We start from the raw sequence: 18,985 nt of genomic DNA on the forward strand, positions 1-18,985 counted from the left end.
TAAAACAAAAGACTAAACTCATAATGGAAATTGATTCTAGTTTGGGTTATTGCATGGTAGACAAAGTGATTGAATGACTATATCAATTATGATATCATTAATAAAGGCTACCAATGAAATCATATTGCTGTGATAAATTTCTTTTTCCTAGAAAGAATGATTCATAGTAAACAGTTAGTATTGAAGTCATTCAATGATAATACAGCATTAGTCATACTGATCACTCCTCAAAATTATTCCGTTCTAAGTCATTTATAAATATCTTCATTAATATTTCGTTATTAATATAAATGTTTACTCTTAACAAATCTTTACCAGTATTTAGTCGTAATAGAAAAAATAAATTGTAATAACAATTTTAATTTTTTATGAGGGGCAAATAAAAAAAAGAATGAAGTGCTTAGAACAAATTTTGAGGTTGTATTTGGATTCAGCATCAAAAAATGTGTAACAAAATTCTTGTAGACCAATGTTATTTTATTAAAAGTTATTTATTTTTTTGGGAGTTACTATTTTTATTTATTATCTTTGTTAAGTACTTTCACCGATATATCTGCTTCATTAAATTTTTTTTTTTATAAAAAATAATAAAAATATTATTTGCATGTTGTGTTGATTTACTGTCTCAGTCATTGAAATAAACTATTCCGTTGATCTATTTGCTCTGGCCATCATTTTGAAGTATAAAAAATTGTCAAGCATAGAAATCAATTGCAACTGATTTAATTAAATCCCTTATATAGAAAAAAAAACAACAATAAAATATACTTATTAAATGGGTAAAATTTAAATAAGAGATTCAGATTTGAGAAATACGTATAATTTAAATTATTCAGTAATTCTGCTAATATCGCCTCCTACTTGTTACCACCAAACTTTTGCATAGATTAGCAATGTAATATTAGTTTGGATGTCACTATGTAATCCTATTATTGTGTTTGTGTTTTATCACAATTTCCACTAACTTTGTTTTCCTGTTTTCATACTAATTTCAAAAAACTTAAAAAATGTATACAGATGTGTTTAACAGAATATATCTTGTATCCAGAAATGATTAATATATATTTAAATTCTATTAAATTAAATATATAAATATGCAAATAAAATATATATACAAGATATATCAAGAAGTTCTCCTAGGACTTTCAAAACTTATTCTAGTCAGGAAAATAATGGGAAAAGTTTATATAAACATATATCCTAAAATGTTTCGTTTATGAATTACAGCTAGTGAAAGATTTCGCTTGGATTTCAGCTACCGTGGTGAAATGAGGGTGTACTAAAATTTTGATTGTGAAGCAGGCTGTACCATACATTGACACTAAATAGGTATTGAAAAATTGCCTTAAACTGTTTTATGAGGATTTGCTTCTGCCCATTTTTTTTTTTTTTTTTGAGGATTTACTTATGCTATTATTGATAGCATAAGTTGATGCTATCATGAATGAAATTTGCCTTGTCACTAAATAAAACATAGTTGTAGAGTTGTCGATTTGTATTCCACCAAGTGAAGCAGATAGTCTCCTGGGTGTTGATGTTGAACTGGCTGTTTATGATAAGGGTAAAGCTTGTTTTATTTAAGTATCTTTCAAACCATCAAATGCAAAACTCAGATTTACTTAGAAAGGTGTTATGTACTGACGCCTGAACAACATCAATAATAATTTCATCAATAATAGTATCTTGTTGGATAGATCGTTTGTAGGTGGTACCAATACAGAAAGTCGTACTTATTAATTTGGGATCCTGCGACTCTGAAAACGTATTTCACATTCTATTGCACCATCTGTAGCATTATCATTACAAATGCAAAAAATGAACATCACATCAGCGTATTCCTCTATTGTAAATAAGTATGACATTACTTCAATTGCAGACTGATTCCGTTCAAACAAAAATTCACAGAAAACCTTCGCTAATGACAGCACAGTTTACAGTACCCAAAATACTTAATGTACCTTACAGAATGATTTAAACGCTAGTAAAGTATTTCGCATTGTTGATCAGCTGTTGTTATTTTATTGCCAACTTTGAAATAATTTTTCAAATAATTTATTGTATTTCTATTATTAATAAAAAAATTATTATGTAAGTAATTTTTATTTTCCAATTGTGCAATTTCCAGGTTTTTTTAATTTTTAACAATAGATTTTGTTTTTACAAATTTTTCACATCACCAAAAAAGGATTTGGTTTTTGTTTACACTAAATAAGTACTTTTATGACAAATTTCATAATGTACTGTCTCTAAATAAAATTTGAATTTTTCTAACTTTTTTTTAATTTATTCAATATATTCTATATAATTTTTTCTGAGTTAAATTATCTACAACTTTTGCTTAAAAATTTTACATTTGTTGCCCATTTAACAAAGTTACTATACGTCAAACATGAAAAACAGGGTTTTTTACACCAATTTATTGACCTTCATCCCAGATTTTTCAAAAAGTACTACTGCAGATATGGTTCTGGGACCTATTTTATTCTATTTTTCAGGTCAAAAACCATAAGAAATCACTAATTCTGCCTCTTAATTAATGTCCTAAAAATTTCAGTATGACCTCATTTTACCAGGGTAGCTGAAATTCAGACAAAATCTTTCACTAGCCATAACTCGCAAACAAAGCATTTTACTGAAATTAGTGTTTTTAAGATTCATGTTATTCCTCAGTATTGTTAAATTATATTTTTAATTTTATAATACCACCTAGTGCAGAATAGTATTATGTATCTTATCTCAATTTCATTGTGAAAGTACTTCATAGACAGTGCCAGTGCATTAACAAAAATTACACTATGTTCATAATTTAGTTTAGTATTTTTAATATGCAATTTAATTTCAATCATGACTGAGGGTGCAGGATCCCGTGAAAGTATTTTCATGTTAAAATTCAGATAAGATATATCTTATCTCAATATTCTTTACTAGGTGGTCTGTATTATAGAATTTAAAAAAATAAATTTTTTTCTTCAGGGATGAAGATGAGCCAAAATTGACATGTTGTATTGTAGATGAAGCGGGTCAATGTTGTGAGCCAGAGATTTTAATTCCATTACAGTTAAAAATTTCTAAATTTATTTTTGTTGGTGATCATAAACAGCTTCCAGCTACTGTTACTAGTGAAGTAAGTGTTTTGTTTATTGCATGCAAATTTATTATTGATCTATGTTAATGTAATAATATTAACGCAAGATGTTCATTTACTATTTATACCTAAAGGTAATTGTAAAAATATTGTAGTAGTTTAAAAAAAAAAATTGTGAATTTTTTAAATGCAGAGATTTCATTTTATAGGCGTTTCAGTTGGTTTTAGTCTATTTTTTTTTAAATTCATTGTTTTTTTGGAGCCTCAGCTTACTTAGCTCTATTTTTTTTTCTCCTGATTTATCAATAGATAGTTTTAATCATTCCTTTTATGATATACTAAGATATGTATGATTTTTAATAAATTTGATAAAACTTAAAATGTTAGATAAGACATAAAGAAAATTCTTTGCTTTTATTTGCTGCAAATGTTGAATGAACAAAGAAATAATCACTTCTGATCTTCAATTTCACAATTTTCAAACAAAATGTGTCCTTTTCCTCTACATTATATTTTATAATATTTTTGTGTATTGCAATGATTTTGGTTTATAGTTTTGAAGTTAGTCTAGTTGTATATTTCATGTATTATGGAACCAGAGGTCACCCAGGATCATGTAAAGGCTTTGTTAGTCGAGAATTTAATTTTCCTCTCAGCTTACTTGTTCATAATCAGATTTCAAATCTTTTTTTAAAAGAGAATTTTATGATTTTTTTAATTGAAGAATTACCCCCAAAATAAAACAGCACTAATTTATAAAGGAAACAGACATTGGACATTGTGTTATATGAGCAATATATATTAGCAAATCTTTCTATTTTGGCCAGTAATTAAAAAAAAGTTTTTTTTAGAATCAAAACCTTTGATAAATATCCAACTAAGATTTTATTCAATTGTAATAAAAATTTAAAATATAAAAAAAAATGTAATGAAATGCACAACTTTCCTTACTATGCTGGTCAAGTTATGCAGTTAATTTTTCAGTTCAGTCATTTTAAGCACTAGTGCATTTATGATAAAATAATTGAAAGATGTTCTTTCTTCATTAGTTAGTTCTTCATTAACATAAAAAAAAAAATTGTATTGTAATACATTTTATGGTATTGATTTAGAAATTAATCTTTTATTAAATATAGATTTACTTGTTTGATTGTATTTAAATCTTTTAATTTTAATTTTTGAAGCTAAGATGCTCACCAAAATAAAGTATTAAAATAATAATTTCAAAAAATATTAGTGACCTTATTGTTTAAACAAAATTTGTTTTGAGCATTGAAAATTTGAAATTACAAAAATAAAATCATTTTGGGAGCTCTCATACTGAAGGGTAAGAAATTGGGTAAAATAATTTTTAACAAAATAATCTCTATAAGATACATTAGGTTGGTTACAGAAAATCTAAGGAAACGAGTTGAAAAGTGCATCGATGTCAGTAGTGGAATTTTCAAAAATTTATTAAATTAATACAGTATAAGCCAAGTGAGTATTTTTTTAATTTTTCAAATTCATAACATTTTTCTGTTAAGTTTTATTTTTAATAATAAAACTGATTTTTTTTTTCATAAACTTTTATTACATAATTTTTTTAAGAATTAAATTCTCTACAAATTCATCGCCAAATCTATCTGTTTTATGTTAAATATGAAACTATGAGAGATACAGTTCTGGAATTTTTTTTTCAAATTTTAGGTCAAAAAACATGAGAAACGTTATCAAGTGTATCTCTTATATAACACCTTAAAAATTTCAGTGACATTTCACTAGGGCAACTGAAATCTGGGTGAAATTTTTTGCTAGTTATAACTTGACAAAAACTGTTCTTGGACATTTGTTTGTACAAATTTTTCCCTTACTTCAAACTTTAGAATCAATTCCCTATTATTTCCCTTTCCTCCCTCCTGAATCATTCTGTTTATATATATTAACTTATTTAAATTAATTTTTCTGTAGTATCCTAATAATCTTAAAAGCCCTTTAAAATCAATAACTAACTTATTGCTGTATGTATTTTAATATTTTTTTCTTCTCTTTTTCTAATTCATGTGCTTCTAATTTTTTATATATCTACTTCTTTTATTTGACTGAACATATTAAAATTACTATTTTTCTTATTCTTATTACCATTATTACTATTCATCTTACTTTTATTTTTGTTTTTATTTTATTATTACCATTGTCATTATTTCAATTATTTCTCTTGTTATTATTATTATTATTATTATTATTATTATTATTAGTAGTAGTAGTAGTAGTAATAGTAGTAGTATTCTTATTAGTACTGTTTGTCATTTTATTATTATTATTTCTATCAATATTATTTTTTTTATTACTAATTTTAATTTTAATAATATACTATATAATAATAATAATATATATTTTTAATTATTACTATTCCTTTTCTTCTTATCATTATTACTACCACTCTTATTATTCCTCTTATTATTATTAATATTCATCATAGGTATACAATTATAATTATTTATTAGTTCTACTAAAATTGGTCTATTACATATTAATTTTTTATTTACTTACTAATGTAGGATTTATTACTTTACTGTAGACTTAACTGTTCTTGACCTTAACTAAACATTGTGGAATTTCAAGACCATTTATATTTTTATATTCTATTATTTCTTCACCGTTTTTTATATTACTTGTATGAAATTTAATATTACAAGTTGTGCGTGCCTGCACTATATAACTTGTAATTTTACTAACAGATGTTCCTTCGGTTTGCATTTCATTGTTTGTATTAAAGCAATATATCGGCAGTTCTACATTTTTATATGTTAATTTATTATTTACAAAATCTAACTTCATTTTTATCTCTTTCAAATTATCTAATCCTAATAACATGTCAAAATCTTCATATAAAGCAAATAAATAATATCTACTCTTATTACCTAATAATGAAGTTAGTGTACAAAATTTTTCTTTTGAAGTACCATGTGCTGTGGTTACTTTGAAAGGTTCTTCTCCTAAATATTGCTTATAGTATTCAAATCCAATTACTTTCTTAACAAGTAATATTGATTAATATCCTAAACTTAGTGCGTGGGTTTATAATATTTTGCAGTTCATTTACTTCTGAATACAAATTCTTAATTGCAAAAGGTTCCTATGTTCATTTATCCTAAAAAAATGACTGGTGTGTAATTCTTCTATTGATTTATTATTACCTTCTAAACTAATTTTATTCATTTCCTAGAGTTTATTGTACTGTCTGTTTTTAATTTTGTTTCCCAACATTTGATACAATTTGGGATATTTATTTGGAGGTTCTGCTGAATTTTTTGTTGTAATGCTCATTGGCATTTCTTGTGTCTGCTTGAATTGGGGTCTTCGATTTTGGTAGGGAAGTTGTTTATTATAATTTGGTTGTGCATAATTAAATTGTGGTCTAACAAAAGGTGTGGGATTCCTATAAGGTAATCTTAGGAAATTTGGATTTCTTGGTATATAGTTTTACTTTAAATTAGGATATTGTGATGTTTGATTCTGACTATTTCTAAAATTATTTGGGTTCCAAATTGTAAAGAAATGCTCCAATGAAGTGTTCTTTGCAGACACTATTTTTGTTGTTACTACCAAAATTAAAAGAGAATTTGGATTTTTAGTACGCATTAGTGAACATAACACTTCTTGCAACTCTCTTAATACTACTCTTAATGGTAATCTTTTAATATATTCTCATAAGACATTTGCAATTACAGGTTCTCTGTTTTTTAAATAGGCTATTTGAAAATTTAATAATTTTTGAATCTTTTCATAAAAATTGAATGGCGTTTCATTTGACTCTTGTTTTAATTTTGCCATCTCTAAATTTAAAGTAAAACAATCTCTTTCAACTTTTGCTTAACATCGGCCCATTTATAATTATTTGAATTAATAACTAATTCTAACGCTGGTGATTCTATCTTAGACTATATTATCAAAAACAAGTATTCATCTTTAAAATGATCTGAATTGTTATTTACATAAAATTTTGCCACTAGCTTATCACATAAAGTTATAAATATATTTAATAATGTTGGATCACCTGTGAACTCAGCTATCATGTCAAATACTCTTTCTTTAGCATGGGAGTTGCCATATTAATAATATTAAATTTTTAATTTCTTCGTACACAAAAATTATACAGATTTAAATTGACAAAATAATGAATTTTAAATCTTGTATGGCTAATTATCAATCTTCTACTACACAGTAATAATTTTATTATTTCACACATGACATATGATGTTTAATTTCACTGGTAATTTTTTGTTGCGTTGCCGTTGTTGATGGTGGATGTCTATGAGGAATTATTTTCTCTACTCCTGAAGACTAGTCCTGGTTGATACAATTGTAGAGGGATGTCCCTGTACTCTCTTCATGTTGAAGGTCCAATTCAACATTCAGTGCCGAAGTCCAAGTTATTTGCCTTAACTCAAATTTTAAGATGTCCAAATTTTAGTTCACTTCACTAACGATTAACATCAAAATTAAATTATGTTCTTTGATTTAATTCTGAAGTGTCCTACTGACTGCTCTAGTTATGGTTTTTTCTTAACAATTCATTTTTTTAAAAACATCTTTATTTTTATTTTAAAATTATAATAAAACTTTTAATTGTTTCTATTTAATATATTTTAAATAGTTTAAATGATTTAGTATACCTGCTAATGATTATTTTTATAAGTTAAATGTATGTACATGTTAACTTAGTGAGTTTTAAAAAGACTGATAGAATTTATTACAAAGACAAGGGTTTAACTATAATAATTATTCCTAGAAATAGGTGATTACTAGGAACACATTCCATATTTAACATCTTATTTTATTTTTTATTTATTTTATTTATTTTAAATGATCGATGTCTAATTCTTCAATTGATTTATTATTATTTTCTAAACTAATTTTATCTATTTCCTGAGAGGGGTATTCTAGTTTAATTCAACAAATTTTCAAAAATTTTATTGCATCACTATTTTTGATTTTAATGATATTTGTTTGGTATATTGTAACTACCCACCTTGAAGTGGCCAAAAAATATTTTTTTATGTATTAAAAAAAATATTAAAAATATTCTAAACAGTTTGTTACTTAAAGTATGACACACACACAAACTCATGTTTAAACACAAAAGTAAATAGACATGCATGGACATGAATATTTTTGTAAACATTGTAGAAGGCTCAGTTACTGTTTTGATTTCAATGTTTTATGTTGTATTGTTGCTAGTGTTAATACTTAAGTTAAGTAATGTACACTTGTTTATAAAGTAATTATATTAGCAGTGAACTTCTCTTTTACGCAGTATCTTTTATTTTTTATTTTAATAATTAGAGAAATTTTTATTTTAGCTGTAGAGAAACTGGGATAAGACAAAGTGAGATGCAGTTGGTAGTTTTAAAGTCTATACTAACTGTTGTTATTGTAAGAACCTTTGGATTTTATAAAAACGGATTATGGAGTGTTCAATTGGCTTTCACACTGAAACAGTATGTCACAAATTGACTTAGAATAGATCTTCAGTATTGCACAATATTTTAGAGTTTACTGAACAGCAAATAACAGTGATATCTTTAAGAAGTGGATGTACTGAAACAAAAAATATCTGTACTTTTCATAAAACCAAATATTTAAATAAATATTTTCATAATAATGGGAAAAGTTGCTCTGACCCATTTAGCTGTCACTAAAAGGAAAAATTATGAAGTTAGGAAAATTACAAAGCCAAAGCTACTAAGTGATTAGTGAGTACTTGAAGGTCACTACTACATCATTCTGCTTCCAAAAGCAAGTTACAAATAAAGTAAAAACACTGTTACCACTACTTAAACAGGTTTTTTTTTATTTTTCTGGTGGCTCTTCAGCCCAGTATAAGAACAAAAAAATCATAAATTTGTGTTACCATCAAGAAGATTTTGAAATTGCAGCTGAATGGCATTTTTTTGCCTCATACCATGGAAAAGGACCATGTGATGCTATTGGTGGAACTGTAAAAAGGATTGTGATTAAAGCAAGCTTTCATAGGACAGTCAACAGTCAAATTGTTACACCTTCTGAAATGTACAATTATTGTAAAGACAATATTAAAAATATAACATTTATTTTCTGCTCTAATAAAGATGTTCAAGAGACTGAAGAATACCTCAGTTCTCATTATGACATTATCACAACAGTCCCAGAAATAAGAACCTTTTACAGTTATGTTCCAAGTCAGAAATGTATTCTGAAAGTCCGGGCGACCTCTGAAACAGAAACATTTACGTTAGTGTTGGTACACAAGTACATTAGTGTTTCTGATTTCTTTATATGTTTACCAAAGCCAAAATGTAAAGATTATGTCTGCTGTGAATATGATGGCAAGTGGTGGTTAGGCGAAGTCATTAAAATCAAAATACATAAAAATGAAGAGGAATATTGAATACACTTTTTCCATTCGCAGGGTCCTGATACTTAATTCAAGAAATCATTGAAGGGTAATAAAATATGGGTTCAACTGGAATATATTTTTAAGATTCTCATCTCTTCAGAGATTTTTCTATCTACTTCTGGAAGAGGACACATTATAGCAAAGATAAATGAGGACATCAGTTCTAATCAATAAAAAAAAAATGGCAGGAGCACTAAATTATGTTATTTAAGTTTGTTATCAAAAAGTGCAAGATTTATTCATAACTCCCATTTGCAGGAGCAAAATAAGGTAAAAGTGAATTTAACAACTTGTTAGTGTATTTGAATTGTTTATCATTTTGTAATTATTATTTATCATTCTGTTTACTAACTATTTATCATTTACTAATTGACTGTTTACTAATTACCTTTATTCATTCTAATGAGTTTAGTTGTAATTTTTATAATCTGGAAAAATTATATAATATCAGTATTTTGGGATACGTTGTTTACAGTTAGAAGAACAGTGTTTTTACCAGTTTTGATGGCTTCATTACTCGTCAACCCCTTTGAGAAACAAAATAAATTTTATATGGTTTTAAAGTATATAAAAAGTACTTACGCTGTAAGCATCTCAGACTTTTGCCACCTGTCCCATATGTGGCTTTTGGTCCCCAAAAATGAGACATTTTCAAAATCTGATTAGGCAGCCATTTTTTTTAATGAAGGACACTCAGTAACAGTACAGGTTTTTTTATATGTAGCAATAGTACCTAAGAGTTAAATTGTACAAAACAGGCCTGTTACCTTAAGCCCTTCATTATTTATTTTGGGCCCAAAATTATAAAATTTGTAAACATAATTTCAGTAAACATTACAAGATTTGGTTATGTAACAAAATGAGTTTTGAGTGCACTAAGATGAAGTTCCATCTTTACTCTTTCCAAAAAGCCCTTTTTGACCCTCTCCACGAGGGTCAAAAATTTTAAAAAGTTTTTTTTAAATATAAAAAATATTTTTTTGGCCACTACAAGGTGGAATAGTTATCATATACCAAATATAACCAAAATCAAAAATAGTAATGTGCTGATCATTTTTTGAATTAAAATGGAGTACCTCAAGAAAGTCTATTTTAAATATATATATATATATAACACTTTTGTCAGCTAAATATTATGCTCTAATTTATATATATATTTAGTAAAATAAATTCTTTTTTGTCCATATCTTACTAATTAATTCAAAAGCATAACAAAATTCAGCGTAACCCACCAGAGTACAGAATTAAGAGCTCTTGCCTTATCTTTATTTTTTTCCTTTTTTTTACATATCAATAGTGCTTTCAAGGGAATTCCTCATCATTAGTTGATTAAAATTATAATTAAAGACCAATTATGGATTAAAACATTTAGTCGTTGGCCACAAACATGTTTAATAATAGAATCTTTTGAATGTTTTAATGTGTAATTGGTTTTTGATTATAATTTTAATCAACTGATGTTGAGTAATTCCCTCGAAAACACTAAGAGAGAAAAGAGAAAAGTAATAAGATAAGGTAAGAGCTCTTATTAATTCTGTACTTTGGTGGTTTAAGCTGAATTTCGTTATGCTGTTGTGTATGTATATATATATATATATACACATATATATTCATATGCATACATATGTAGTATATGCTGACTTGTATGTATTCAGTTAATCAGTCAGTAACTTATTGCATTATTTTAACATGTATTTATTTTTTATTTTTTCAGTTTTCAAAACGTAAAGGTCTTGGCAACTCATTATTTTATCGTATATTCTCATTTTATGAATCAAGTAGTAAAAAACCAAATAGAGTATCTCCAGTAATTACACTTGATACTCAATACAGAATGCACTCTTCAATTGCTTGTTGGCCTTCTAAATACTTTTATAACGGTTTACTGAAGACATGTTATGAACCAAAAATAAGTAACTCACTTGCACCATATTTTGTTCTTAATCATAACTTTACAGAAGATACTAATAGCAAGTAAGTAAAAAACATTTTATTTCTAATTATAATATTTTTTATATATATATATATATATATATATGTGTGTGTGTGTGTATTTTTTTAAATTTAATTTATTCATTTCTGTAGAACATCATGGAACATCTGATTAAGTTTAAACTATTTTTATTTGCATTTTACTTTCATTTAAATCATATTTTAATGCATCTTAGTTTTATTTCTTGCTTATATAGTATGTTTTAATTAAACTGTGTAGGGTAAAATCAGTTTTTCTGATTATTAACAGTAAATGATAAAAAAATTTAATAGATTTTTTTGTTGTATATTTAATATTCATTAGAGAGATTGTTCAGTGTTATTCTTCTGTCACTGTGTATTCATTTTAGCATTTAACCATTGAATTATTTTATTTAATAAAGTTTTGTTCCAGTTGACTAGTTTTGAAGCCAACTGAGTTTTTAATTGACAGTTCAGGCGGTTCAAGTTATTTGGATTTGAAGAAAATACTAAAACTAAATCATTAATACTTTGACAATTCCCAGAACAGAAAATTGCAAGGCACCAAATTACATGATTACATTTGTTGTTCGGTTGTACCTTGGTATCCTGTCCATTCAGAAAAGGTTTAATCAAGATATCCCCAGATAGTGAACAGATAATATTTAATCGAGATATTGGACAGCACTAGGCTCAAGTTTAAACTTGAACAGTATAGTGAAGAAGCTGCCCCATTATAGTGAAGATTTTGGTGCCAGACGTAGGGATGGCCGATGTCAAACACGAAATTGTTTAATCGCTTAGGAATAAAATCTTAAGATATGTATTTCTTGTTATACCTTTAGTCAAAAAATAAAATCTCAAGACTTCTTTTTTGATCCCATATCACACATGAAAACACAATTTCAATACATAAAAGTTTTTTCTGTCATTACGTGAGGGTTTTCATCAGATCAATTAACAATTTGACGCAAGCTTCATCACATCATGCCATTCAGCTAAGAAATGCAAATCTGCTTTATAACAAATAATAAATTCCTCACAGAATTGTACCTTTCTGTCAAAATTATATTCATAAAATGCATAAAACAATCTTGGCTGATAACACTTTCTTTTTCTGTTTAGCCTCTGGAACCACCATAAGGAATTACTTCAGAGGATGATATGTGTGAATGTAGATGATGTGTAGTCTTGTACAGTCTATGGTTGACCATTGCTGAGATGTGTGGTATCCACCATCTTGTATTCAGATCCGTTTAAAAGTAACTGCCTTTGCTAGGATTTGAACCTTATAACTCTTGACTTTGAAATCAGCTGATTTGTGATGACGAGTTCACCACTAGACCAACCCAGTGGGTTGCTGATAACACTTTGACTTCATAAACTTCTAGCCTAATTAATGTTATAGAGCTCTGTACTAAAACAAGTAGTTTATTTTCTAAAGAGCAGTTAACATTCTGGATATGTCTGACCGTGAAACACCTACCTTATTCTTCAGTACTTTCAAAATTGTGAGTTCAGCTTATCCCAATGTTGACAGTCCTTAGAAAGTGGAGCCTTAGATATCATTCTTTTTTGTTTTAATTTTTTATTCTTAAACACCATTTTTTCAAGCTACAAAAATCAAAGTTAACAAATGTTGAATATTAATTATATTAGCTTATTACTACAGGCTTCAAAATGAAAATTTCCTACTTGTTACAAAAATTAAATATGCATGACAGGGAAATTGATTTTAGCCCATCATGTATTTTCCATTCTACCATCCTGAATTCATTTGAAAAATCTAGGAATAATTATCTGCTGTCGTAAATATTTAAAACAATTCCTATAGTTTTTCTTGGCTTTCTTAAAATGAAGACATGCTCATTATTATTTAAAAATGTGAATAATTGAATAATTATGATACAAAACTCTTTTCTTCCTACACTGTTTTTATTTCTGTATTCATGGATTCTAATTTCATTCATGCATTTTTGATAACAAATCATGATGAATGTAGGGAATTTTTTAATTATCTTGTGTAGAATATTTTATTATGTTATTAATGTGCTGTAATTTTTTTATCAGAGAGTGCAATACAAGAGAAGCTAATTTAGTTATAGAAATAACGTTGGCGATACTAAATAATCGTAAATGTGATAATCTTCGAGTGGGAATAATTACACCATACAGGCACCAGAGAACATTGTTATTCAATAAGTTATCTGAAAGGTAAGTGAATTTTTATTAAACCATATGTGTATAAAAGAATGTAAAATCTGTTTAAATTTTCAGTTTCTATGTCCTTAGGCAAACATTTTGGGAGTAACATCCAGTTTCCTTAGTTGTCCTAGGTAATGCTAATAGTACTTATTTGAGAAAATTGGGTAAATTATTATATCAAAACCCTGTGAAATACTTGAAAAATTACAGAAGAGTAGAAAAATGTCATCTCAGATTTACCAAAGGATAGTGCTAGATAGATTCTTTATCTTTTACAGATCAAACACAGAGAAAGATTATTTAATATCCCACAACATCTTCACCAGTATGTAATAGAAAGAGACAGGTATTTTAGACTGTTATACAGTTTCATCACAAGTTATTACAATCTGTTATAAAATATTCTTCATTTCACCCTAGTCAAAATGAGCAAATATGATATTCAAGCTTATCTACACTACGGTAACCTTCTTCTGGGATTCATAGCTCCCTGACTACCTCAGCATTCTCTTAAAATAAAAACTATCACTGCGCAGTATTATGGTACAATTTTAAACGATAGGGTGAAGCCAGCAATTCATTTCAGAAGTATGCATCCATCACCTTCTTGTAAAAAAGAAGATGAAACTAAGTTTATTTCTTCCAAGACCTCATATTAGTTTTAACTATAGAAGTGTTGCAAGAGCTCAGTTTTGATATCTCACTTCCATAAATTTAAAAAGATATGTTGTGTAATTGATTATTAATATTGGGATATCACTTGGAGAAAATTTGTTGGCATAAACTCTGTTAAAGTTTGGATAAAGAATTTTTGTTGTTGAGGGGGTGAGCACAATTAGTAATTAAATAAATTTTTTATACAATTATAACCTGTTTGTAGATCATTCATAAATAAAGGTTTTGTTAATAAAAGGTATGTTAATTTGTAATTTTCATTTCCTTTGATAAAAATAAAACATATTTTATTGTTCAGGTGTAATGATCCAAAGATTAAGAGAGTTAGAGTGAATACAATCGATGGATATCAAGGAGGAGAAGAAGATGTAATAATCATGTCCTGTGTACGGTCATCAAGTATTGGATTTCTTTCTGATGAACAGAGATTGAATGTTGCCGTTACCAGAGCACGACATTCACTGATTATATGTGCTTATTTTAAAGTTTTCAAGGTAAGTTATTATTGAGTTATTAAGCAAGATTTTATTCACTTTGACATGTAGTTTGTGTTAAACTAGTTTTTCTGTATTTCTTACTCATTTGTTTTTGCTGTATTCTCTAACCTCAACCCTTGCCTATGACTGACATTTTGATTAATTATTGTGCAACTTTTTTTTTAGTTAAAAAGATTTTTGTGACTGTCATACGGGTTGCAAAATATAATTATTTTCAAAAAATGTCTTTATTAAAAAATATTATTTTCTATTTTTTTTTTTTTTTTTTTTTATTACTTTTAAGACCATAATGGATCACTAGTTCATTTTTTTTGGCAAGTTCTTTCTTTTAGGTTTTTCGTTTTTAGGTTTTCACGGGTTTTGTCTAATTCCTCCATGTCTTTCTGTACTTTGTATAACCAGTTCGGTCTGCTTTTCTTGTTCCAGAAAAGTTTGATTATCCTTCTGATAAGTCTGGTCTCTTCCATTCTGAAAATATGTCCTAGAAAGGAAATTCTCTTCTTTCTAAATTTATTAGTTATCGGGATGATAGATTTGTAAATCTCTTTGTTTGGAATAATTCTCTAAATCCCGTCTTTTTTTATGTTTTTCCCGATGCATCGTCGTAGAATCTGTCTTTCAATCTTTTCCAGTTTGTCGGTAAACCTTGTCTGGTACAGTCCAAATATGGTTTCGCATCCGTAAAGTATTTCTGGTTGGATAACTGAGTTATAATGTCTTATTTTTGTGTTAATGGACATGCATTTTTTGTTATAGATGTTTTGTGTTTTTATTGTGGCTTTGATGAGTTTATTTATTCTTTCATTCCAGTTTGGATTTTCTTGGAGGTTGTGCGTGATGTTTTCCCCCAAATATTTAAAGTTTTCTACTAGTTCTATGTCATTATTGTTTATTTTTACTTTGCTTATGCATAGTGGGTCTCTCACCATAATTTTGGTTTTTTCATATGAAATTTTTAGACCGATTTTTCCTGCAATCTCTTCCAGTGTTGACAGTTGGTATCTGGCCTCTTCTATATTTTGGGATAGTAGGGCTAAATCGTCCGCAAAGCCTAGGCAATTTACTGAGATACCTTTTCCAATTTTAACGTTGTCTTTATTTAATTTTTTCCAATCCCTTATTATAAATTCAAGGGCACAGTTGAATAAAAGCGGTGACAGTCCATCTCCTTGTCTCAGTCCTGTTTTGATGTCGAATGGATCAGATATTTCTCCCCTGAATTTAACCTTGGATTTGGTATCCGTTAGTGTTAGTCTGATGATTTTGACTAGTTTTGGGTAAAGCCCTAAATTTCTCAGGATTTTTAGCAGGGATTCTCGATGTACACAATCATATGCTTTCTTGAAATCAATAAAAGTCACTACCAGTTGTTTATTCCTTAGTTTATGATACCTTATAATAAATTTTTAATTTAGAATTTGTTCTGGGCAGCCTCGCCATGGTCTAAATCCCCCTTGGTATTCCCCTAGTTCTTGTTCCAGTTGCTCTTTGATTCTGTTGTAAATTATTCTTGATAGAATTTTGTAAGTGCAATCTAGTAAGGAAATTCTCCTATAGTTGTCAGGGTTGGTTTTATCACCTTTTTTATGTAAAGGGTGGATTATTCTGGTTTTCCATTCTTCCGGAAATTCCTCTTTGTGCCATATTTTTACCATTTCTTCGTGGAGATTTCTGTGTACTTTTTCTGACGCGTTCTTCCATAATTCTGCAGTCAGGAAATTTTCTCCACTTGCTTTGTTGTTTTTCATTTGCTTCAGAGCTATCTTTACTTCTGCTAATGTTGGTGGAAGGATGTTTTCTCTTGGTGTTTTAATCTGGGTATTTGTGTTTATTTCCAGAAGTTCTTTTGGTTCTTCACAATTCAGAAGTTTTCTAAAGCTTTCTCTCATGATGTTGGCATTTTCTTTATCAGTGTGTGCCAGATTTCCTTCTGAATTTCAGAACATTAGTGTTGGGGCATAAAATGTAGTGTTCTTCAGTTTAAAGTTTTTGTAATATTGTCTTGTATTATTTTTATGGAAGTCTTCCTTAATCTGTTCTAGTAATTTCTTGTGATATTCCCTCTTTTGATTTCGGATTATTTTTTGTGCGAGTCTTCTTTGCATTCTTAGTTTTTGTTGGGTCTCTTCTGTCTTTCTTGATTGGAAGATCAACCAAGCCTTGTGTCTGTTTGCCAGTGCTTGATCATAGATAATGTTCCACCACTGGTGTTTCCTTTTTTTATCTGGCGGTGCAATTTCTGATGCTATTTCTTTTAGTTTTTCCACCAGGGCTTCTAGTTTGTTTTCAGTCCCTAGTTTGTCTGTTTTTTCGGTGTATGTGACATTTCCTGTAATTTTATTCTGGTCATATTGCTTTTTAAATCTTTTGTCCCTTGCAGATTTTCTCCATGGTGTCATTTTGATTTTAATTTTGATTAAGTAATGATCTGAGTCTACTTCCAAACCTCTCATCACTTTTACATTGTAGATCTCTTTGTGTGAATTTTTTTCCATACAGACATGGTCGAGTTGAAACTCTCCTAGTTTCCAGTTGGGACTTTTCCAGTTTTTCATTCTTTTGGCTTTTCTGGGTAGTCTGGTGAATTTAGATAAAAGGTCGTGATTTCTACAGTAATCCACCAGTCTTTGGCCATTTGCGTTTGTTCTTTTCTGTACAGGCCATTTACCAATGATATCTTGGTATCTTTTCCTTTCCCAACTGTGCATTGAAATCCCCTAATAGAATTTTGGTATACCTTTTGTTTATTTTGGTAGTTATCTGGTCCAATAGGTTCCAGAAGTTTTCCACTTCCATAGGGTTAGTCCTGTTTTTAATGTTTGTTGGTGCATATGCGTTGATTAGTGTGTAGAATTTGTTTGCTGATTTTATCGTTAATGTTGCGATTCGGTCTGAGTACGCTTGAAAATCTATGACTGAATCGAGTATTGTATTTTTGACGATGAAACCTGTTCTAAACTGCGGGACATTTTTCATGACTTTTTTGCCAGGAATTCCTTGGTAGATTCTGAACCCTTGTGATTCGTAGTGTTCTTGTGTGGTATTTCTGATTTCTTGTAATGCTAATATTACTATTTTCTGGTGTTCTAGTATGTTTGTGAGGTTTTTGAGTTTCCCTGTTTTCATTAGTGAATTAATGTTTAATGTCGCAAAGTAGTGGAACTGTTTTGTTTTAACTGTTTGTTTTTTGGGTGTATTCCGACGCTCCGATTTAGAAGTTTCTCTTATTTGTCCACCTCCCCAATCCAATGGTGAACTTCTCTGGTTATTACTAGAAGGGATATAGTTAGTAATAAAAGAACTTTCCATACTTGAACTTTCTAGGATGTTTCTTTCCTGTGTTGTGGGCAAGCCCACGAGTTTACAAATTTGGAGTTTAGCCAAAGAGGTTTGATTTCGATTTATTATTATTTTATTATTGATTTATTATTTCCTATTAATATAAAGCATTTAGTTTCAGTAGCTGCACACTTTAATGAATAATTTTTTTGGGAACATGCCTGAAATCCATTCTTAGAAAGCTCCTTCTGCTGCTTTCTGCATCTTTACTTGTCCCTGAGAAAGATTAATTGGCTGGAATCAAGTTAGAAGTGTATGGTTGGCACTCCAGAAAAAGTTACATGCTGGTGTATTGTCACGTTAAAGAATTCAGTATATTTTACTTTTTAGAATGTTTTCTTTTTGCTTTCCACTGATGTAGAAGGATATCAACTTATTCAGAGTGGCCTTCTGCAATGAATTACAGATGTATCCTTGTAAAACAAAAAGTAACTAATAAAACCTTATTTTTCCTTTGTTCCAAATGAAATTTCTGTCCTAGAGATGATCAATTGATTTATATTCTTATAATATAATATTTCGTCTACACTTCATTACCCTGTAAGCTTTTTCAAGCAATGTTGTGTCTCTGTTGATACAATTTAATGTTAAATGCAAAAATTGATACTTATTTGTTGCTCAGTGATTGTCATTTTGAATTGTAATATTTTTTACACATAATGTTACTCTTATTGTAAAGAAAACAAAAACCTATGAAGACATCTTATGTTGTCATGAAACTGTTAATTTCTTAAATAATAATTTTCTTGTCACAACTATTATTTCAAATAAAAGGTGGTAATGCTTAAAACATTTTGAAACTGCTTTATT

The 18,985-nt window shown here is 28.3% G+C and overlaps 1 protein-coding gene across 1 annotated transcript in view; it reads left to right on the forward strand.

Moving 5' to 3' along the window:
* LOC142326317 (uncharacterized) overlaps positions 1 to 18,985 on the forward strand; it is a 117,934-nt gene that overhangs the window by 88,463 nt on the left and 10,486 nt on the right. The window contains exons 15-18 of the mRNA XM_075368720.1: positions 2,974 to 3,124; positions 11,221 to 11,480; positions 13,530 to 13,673; positions 14,638 to 14,833. Coding sequence (XP_075224835.1) covers positions 2,974 to 3,124; positions 11,221 to 11,480; positions 13,530 to 13,673; positions 14,638 to 14,833 — 751 coding nt within the window. The remainder of the gene's footprint in view (positions 1 to 2,973; positions 3,125 to 11,220; positions 11,481 to 13,529; positions 13,674 to 14,637; positions 14,834 to 18,985) is intronic.

The sequence above is a fragment of the Lycorma delicatula genome, chromosome 6, assembly GCF_047948215.1.
Source record: "Lycorma delicatula isolate Av1 chromosome 6, ASM4794821v1, whole genome shotgun sequence".
Classification (NCBI taxonomy): domain Eukaryota; kingdom Metazoa; phylum Arthropoda; class Insecta; order Hemiptera; family Fulgoridae; genus Lycorma; species Lycorma delicatula.